The 7160-nt window shown below is 39.7% G+C and overlaps 1 protein-coding gene and 2 non-coding genes across 3 annotated transcripts in view; 1 reads left to right on the top strand and 2 right to left on the bottom strand.

The window, feature by feature from the left end:
• The window catches only part of zgc:85932 (uncharacterized protein LOC405875 homolog), a 19221-nt gene that overhangs the window by 2015 nt on the left and 10046 nt on the right, over positions 1–7160 (bottom strand). Inside the window, exons 10-17 of the mRNA XM_035679409.1 lie at positions 6491–6651; positions 5824–6032; positions 5231–5276; positions 3276–3350; positions 2945–3002; positions 1953–2017; positions 1190–1258; positions 740–818 (exon numbers count right to left, since the gene is read on the bottom strand). Of these exons, the coding sequence (XP_035535302.1) occupies positions 740–818; positions 1190–1258; positions 1953–2017; positions 2945–3002; positions 3276–3350; positions 5231–5276; positions 5824–6032; positions 6491–6651 (762 nt within the window). The remainder of the gene's footprint in view (positions 1–739; positions 819–1189; positions 1259–1952; positions 2018–2944; positions 3003–3275; positions 3351–5230; positions 5277–5823; positions 6033–6490; positions 6652–7160) is intronic.
• trnak-uuu lies at positions 1768–1840 on the bottom strand. Its single transcript has one exon. It is a non-coding gene; the product is annotated as a tRNA-Lys (tRNA).
• trnak-uuu lies at positions 4597–4669 on the top strand. The gene has a single exon. It is a non-coding gene; the product is annotated as a tRNA-Lys (tRNA).

The following is a 7160-nucleotide window of genomic DNA, read 5'->3' as shown; positions in this document are numbered from 1 at the left end:
TCAGTATTAAACTGAGACTCTTTCATAAGCGGTTCAAAACTCACACAGGGACTTAAACTACAGGTTTAAGTAAAAGCAGTTTAAAAATTTACTACTTAAGTGACTCACTTACTGAGTAACTTATTAGAGGTGAACCATCATTTGGGTGTGATTTTTATGACTCCAAAAGGCTGAGAGGACAAAGTTCACACCAGAGAATAAGTGTTTACCATTTCAAAAGTGCACCAACAAAGGAAAGTCAAAATACTCTTTACTGATTGACGCTTCACAGAAAATGGCCTCACAGTTACACAGAATTTGTACTTCGTATTGGATTTAATCCGAATGTCGTAAGGTTTACTGCCCTACTTTAGCATACATTCACTTTCCTCATGCATAATCTGAATCTGAACATAAAAGCTGAACCACTGCCAAACTGACTGATTAATACAGTTAGTTTACATCAGTAATGTCTGTAAACACAAGAGCAACTGTGTTTTCAGCTATGATGGCTTGAGAAACACAAACATGATTATTTTTACTCTTTAATTATATATGTGTATACATATATAAAGTATATTGTAGTCAGATTTTCTTCCAGCTTTGAGAATGGACTATGTTAAATAGCAGAGAGGTAGAGGTAAAAAGAGGTGCTTTGGCTCCCCCTGTTGGTCACAATGTGGAACACATACACATTAACTGCGAGATGCAGCTGTGAGATCTGTTCATGTGTTCATGTGCTGTGTGTCCTCAGTCCTACCTGCTGCCTTCAGAGCGGGGCTGACCTCTTGATACTCAAGGCGCTGAGTTTTGTTCTTGTCAAACACCAGGAAGATATCCTGAGGATAGATTTAACACAACACACTGAATGCATGAGAAACTGCACACGCTCACATAATGTCTGTCTCACAGAGTCTATTCTTCAAACCCCTGTTCGGTTTTGCTTTCTGATTTACACAAAACCAATCTACACTATTATCTATTTTGTTTTATGTTTAACAATTTATCATTAACATTTATTTTAGTCTCTCTGATATTCTTTTATATCAGAGAGACTGAGTTGATCAGTAAAAGGCAGATAGAAGCTTTTAGGGAGTAAGATCTCCAGCCAGTACATCTGCAAACAGGCTGATTTCTGCATGCAGCTTCAACATATCAGTCATGTGCTGTTCTTGTTGATGTTACTGTTGTTGTGTGTGGATAACCTTACCGTCCACCTCCTGATCTTGTCCCACAGACTCTGGAAGTCCGGCCAGTTGAGCTGAGCGATGCCTTGGCTCTGGGGAAAGCGCTGAGGTCAAAGAAATTAACAAGACAAATCCAAACAATCCTCGACCACAGTGATAGCCGACACACGGCTGAGAGTCAGCTGCTGAAAGACATGCATATATCAATAAATGCACTCAGCTGCCACTTTATCAGGTACATCTAACTAAAACTTTATTTTATTCCCCTTGACATAGAAGAGCTTTTCTTCCAGGGAGCTGTGGTCATAATGGCAGCATAAGCAGTTTCTCTTGTTAGGACACATAAATACATTAAAACAACACAGGGTTTTGTTGGTGTTTGTAGCATTCAGTAGCTGTTTTCTGCACTGCATTATGGGATAGTGGTGTACTACTACTACTTTGAAGTAACATGGAACTGAGACACAAATACTGACTCTTATATTGTAGTTGTGATGTATTTGACTTCATTTGAATCACTGACTTCCAGTGTGGAAATGTGACTGAAGTAAACCACGCAACCCAGAGCAGTCAGTAGAGACAGGGAGCTTAAAACTTGTCTCGCCTGAACAGGGACTTGAACCCTGGACCCTCAGATTAAAAGTCTGATGCTCTACCGACTGAGCTATCCAGGCTCTGTTGGCCTTATTTCACAATGTACAACAAGAATGATCAATAAGTTAATACTGCTCATTGATTCTGTCTTTTATCAGTTCTTTACTTTACCAGTTTACTTTTCAAGGATACATCCATGAGGACCACCATACTCTTGCAGTGCTCCAGAGCCAAGTTCTTCTCACTGCCGGCCAACACTAAGAACAGCAAGTAAGATCATCATCAGACATTTTAACATTCAAACAATAACTGTAAACTCTTTTTAAAGCAAGAGGCTGAAACTGTTTTTCTAATTCAAGGCTGGGGTGGGACCAGGGTCCTGCATATTGTTATTCTTATGGAAATGAACCGCCTATTTAAACAGAGATGGGTGTGAATCCCTGGGTTAAAAAATGGTGATTTAAAGCTTTCTTTGGTGGAAGGAAAAGCCACCAGTGTGCTTCATCGATAGAACATGTGTGTTCGCTCTCTCTTTACCAGGAAGCGATGCTGTACGTCCTCCTATCTGCTGTGGCATCAGTTCCACTTCCTCTGTTCCTCGAAACTCTAAACTATCTGCCCCCATCCTGCAGGCTACCAGCACTAGCTTTACAGCAGGATGTCATACTGAAGTCTTGATGCCCTTCTCATTAACAAACATGTCAACAAAGCAGATGACTTATTTTGATTTCCTTTAGATGGAGACAGAGGGACTTAAGAGGAGAAACTATTGAGATCAACTTAAGAGTGTCACACAGAATCCCTTACAGGGTTTCCTTGGTAAAAGAAGGTAAATATTAAGGCATTTCCTGCATTGAGATAGAGAAGATATTACAGCTCAACGTGTGTTTGCTTGCACTCGCACTTGTGATACCTGGTCTCTATAGCTAAATTCTCCATTCATGACCACTATGCTAGGTGTAGATGCCTGTAACATGTTTCCAGATGAATCCCCCCCAAACATGGGAAACTAAAATCCAAACCATTGTAAAAATGTCCCTATCAGACATTATTGTGTTGATCTGACTGCTCTGTACACAGAAACAACATCAGGGATGATTTCCCCCAATCAGGAAAGGAATTCAATTTGGGAAACCTTAATTCTGTTGAAATAAACAAGTCAGAACAAGGCTGTCATCACTGACCTCCTCCCTGTATGGCCTCAGTCAGCAGGTTGTGAAGGTGCACTGGCTTGCAAAACCCCTTATGACGACAAAAGCAGGAAATAGTCACAACACAACGGTTGATGTTGTTGCGTAATACACACAGACAGGCATAGCTCCAGTTGTGGTTTAAACAAGTTATTTCACAAACAGTATTTCTATTAATCTGCAGAGCAGTTCCGAGAATAAAGGTGTTTTCCAATGTTGCAAAAATCCATGTGGCACCTTAAAGTAGGTTAAAGTTTAAACCTATTTCCAGATGTTAGTTAAGCCAGCTCTGGATGAACAGCAGCTGTGTGCAAGTAAATCCCACCTTGTTGCAGTGCTTCGTGAACAGATGTTGGGTTGATTTAGGGGAGGGAAGAGCGGCCTGGTGAGGAAATGAAAGCTGCAGGGGAAAAAATACAGAGTCTGAATTCAGAGCCTTTACTTAGAATAGATAGATGTGTAGGTTGTTTAGAACATGTTGCCTCGATGCAGAGAGTTTGGAACTGATACTAAAGGAGACCCTATAAGAGTCAATCTTTTGCATATATTTTTGTGTGTCTTTGTTTGTTACTTTCCTTACTCAGTTGCATATGGTCAGTTGAGCTGAGTTGTAGCATCTTTATGGGGCACACCATCATCTGACAGGGTGGTGGAAACTTTTAAATCAACATGTATCAACCTACTGGTTCCCAACTTGGTCACAACCCTCACTAGGGGTCACCAAAGCTTCACAAGGGGGTTGGGGGTTGCGAGGGGAGATTTTAAGGGGTGGTAAGAAAAAAACTTAAAATATATGTAAATTATTATTAAACATTAGGCCTATATCTCAGCATTTTATTCACTTCTATCAAGAAAACTAAATTAAATTGTTTAGAAAATATAAATTAAAAAAGGGCACGGTGAAGAGAATTGTACTAAGAGAAAATATCAGGAAAACTGATGGAATATTCACAGAAAATAATCTGCTCAAAATTCATCAAAATCAAAATCACTTCCTGCAGTTATTGCGTTCACAACTTGGCCTCATTGTATCAGTTGTTCTCTACTGTTATTGTTGTCTGTGAGTTTAATATGAAATATCCATAAAATATATCTCTTAGTCAGTTTACTCAATGACAGAAAAGACGTTCCTTAAGGAAAAAAGTTTGGGAACCACTGATCTCAACCCAGTGCATGCTGGAGCCTCAATCAGACGTGGTTACACCTTTACACAGCTCAGTAGTCTCTAACAGGGCTAACAGACAGACAGACAGACAGAGAGACAGACAGACAGACAGACAGACACCTTTCACACTCACATTCACTAAGAGACTTTAGAGGAAAATGGGACAGCAAAGGAAACCCACATAGAGACAAGAGCTGGGTCTCCAATTTACAGCATGTATACACTGTTATTAAAAGGTAAACAATAGACTACTCTGTTCCCAAGAGCCTTCCTGGAGCCTCGCTGTGGCCCTAAATACCAATTTACGCTCTTTAGTCAGGTCACACAGTGAGTAAAGCAATCTGATGTTCACTTTGTTTATCAATGCTGTGGTTGTTTAATAATTTCTCTCTAAATCCCAGATTTTAGACCTGAAAACCTAAAAGCAGTGTAGATGTCAGTGTCAGTGAGAGATGAGAACATGTAAATATGCTGAAACAGAGCCTGGATAGCTCAGTCGGTAGAGCATCAGACTTTTAATCTGAGGGTCCAGGGTTCAAGTCCCTGTTCAGGCGAGACAAGTTTTAAAATGCTCAAAGCAACAACAACAATGGTTCAGTCTGATTACCTGCTCTGCCTTAATTACATACTGTACTCATTATGAGCTTTACACAAGCTGCCAGAGTACATTCTCTTTGTGGTTAATTCACAGGAACAAAAACAAACATATACTGAATCATCTGGTGTATCTCATAGCACTATTCTTGACCTGAAATCTAGAATTGCTATGTTAGTGAGTTCCTGTTTTCATATGTGAAACCTGCAAAGAATCAGTATACAGAGTTCACACAGAAGACGGGGCAGTACCAGCTACTGGTTTCAACTCCAGCTGTTAATGTGTGGGTCAGTGACCAAACTTCTGTGTCACAACAACATGCTTTTTCTTTGCTGTGAGTTTTAAGCATTTACCTGTTCTACCGACTGTCATCCAGACTTTACTGAGACTCTCACAAGGTCTTTCCTGACTTTTATTTCCAACATTGATGAATTTTATTTGAGCGCAGTCAGGTGAATAATTATTACATATATATAATAATTATTAATTTATTTAGTAACTGATTGAACTTGTCTCTTACCTCTGTTACTGAAGGCATATCTTGTGGCTCTGGTTTCTGAGCTGGACTGAAAAAAAAGCCACAAAAACATATTAAAATCATAATATTATAATCACAAATACTTCAGTTCAACGTCTAAAGAAACTAGAGACTAAAGTTCTGTCAGATCACGGTGGAGCTGACAGTGAATCAAACTGTTCTTTCGGGACATTGATGAGTGCACTAAATAATTAACCTTGGTTTCCTCCAATACCTGCAGTGTTCAATATAATTCAAGTCCCTATTTTGTGTTAATTTCTCTTCTTCATTACCATTAAACTGTCCTGACCTGCAGCTGTATGGACTTAATTATTCTTGAATACTGATTCAGATGACTGTGTAATGCAGCATGTAACCTCAATTTCATTCTTATTGTCTTTCATCGTCAAGTCCAAGTCCTTTGAGGTTTTTATGTCTCATCAGCAGATTTGGAGGTCTTCTTGCCTCTTTTTGCACTTGAAACACACAGTTTGATGGAGTCTGATGGATATTTTTTTTACTTTCTCAGCTCCAGCAGCATGAAACCAAAAACAGAATCCAAACTCTGTCCATCAACTGGTTGATCCATGACTCACGTGGCCGCATTGCCTTGCTCTGTCAGCACCCGGAGGAGGAACGGTCCCTGCTGATTGGGCTCGGCGGTCGAAGGGATGATGATGTAACAACCTGGTGGAAGGACGCCGCGAAGAACAACCTCCCGACGTGAGGAGTACTGGGAGCTACAGAGGACCGGGCGAAGCACATTCAAGTCCTCAGGCGACAGGTATGTGTTCTTCGGATGGGCCTGGAGGGACAGCACCCGCTTTTAATACACGTACAGTTATACACTGAGGTTTTCAGCTTCTCAGTGGACGTCGTCCCTACTTTCTTTCCCTACTGTTGCTTCAACCGACCAATAACAACTCTAACAAATGTAACAGAGACACAACTACACACTGATTTTATGTCACAAGTCAAACAGTTTATAAACCACTGGTTTAATATTTAAAAATGTGTTGTTTTTATGTAAAAGCCTGTAGTGGAGTAGATATAAAGGAGCAAAGTACCTCAAAATAGTAATTAAGTAAAGTAAATGTACTTAAATGTTAATTTTCACTTCTGTGATTGTTGAATCCTGTTTGGTTTCAGTCTACCTGTGAATAATTTGTGAAAAATTTGTGAATAATTTGTGAATAATTTGATCATTTAATTAATAGCTGACATTATGGGTTTCACTGTGTGTGTGTGTGTGTGTGTGTGTACCTTGTATATATGCAGGGCTATGGACAGGTTAATGCCTCTGCGTCTCTGGTGTTTCTGCATCAGAGCCAAAATGAAGGAGCAGGTCTTCTTAGAAGAGTTGGCTGTGTCACTGTCCACCTTCGACAGGACAAAGTAGAACTGAGGGTTCTGCCAGAATAAGCCTGGAAACACACACACACACACACACTATTAGTGCTACACTAGCGCATTCTTTAGCCTTTAACCCTAAACTGAAGCGTGTAAGTGAATATGAAAGTGAAGTTTCCTGCCTCTGTCTCTCACTTTAGGGACAAATACTTAGCACAAACACTTCCTTTAAACTTTACACACACTGATTTTAAATGTATACAACATGCATATAGCGGTTCATGTTATAAAGTATATATATATACTTATATAGTATATATATGTAAAAAAGCACCATCTCAGCTTCTACAAAGGCCAAACAGATGTTTAGTATCAGGTTTGTTTCTGTGTGAAAGTTCCCTCGTGTAGACAACCATCTGCTTCACACCATCTTCTATGTTCAGGTACAAACTAACACTCAGTCAGAGTCACAGTAACACAATGTGCATCAGGCTGCTACGATCAAACCTTATCTTAAAGTTGACATGAGCTAATTTGACCAGGAAATGATTCAATCTTAGTTTTGTTTAACATTGCTGTGGCT

The sequence above is a fragment of the Morone saxatilis genome, unplaced genomic scaffold, assembly GCF_004916995.1.
Source record: "Morone saxatilis isolate NCDOM2014 unplaced genomic scaffold, NCSU_SB_2.0 Contig8, whole genome shotgun sequence".
NCBI lineage: Eukaryota > Metazoa > Chordata > Actinopteri > Moronidae > Morone > Morone saxatilis.
Note: the sequence above shows the minus strand (reverse complement) of the source record. Positions and strands in the feature narration are given on the sequence as shown.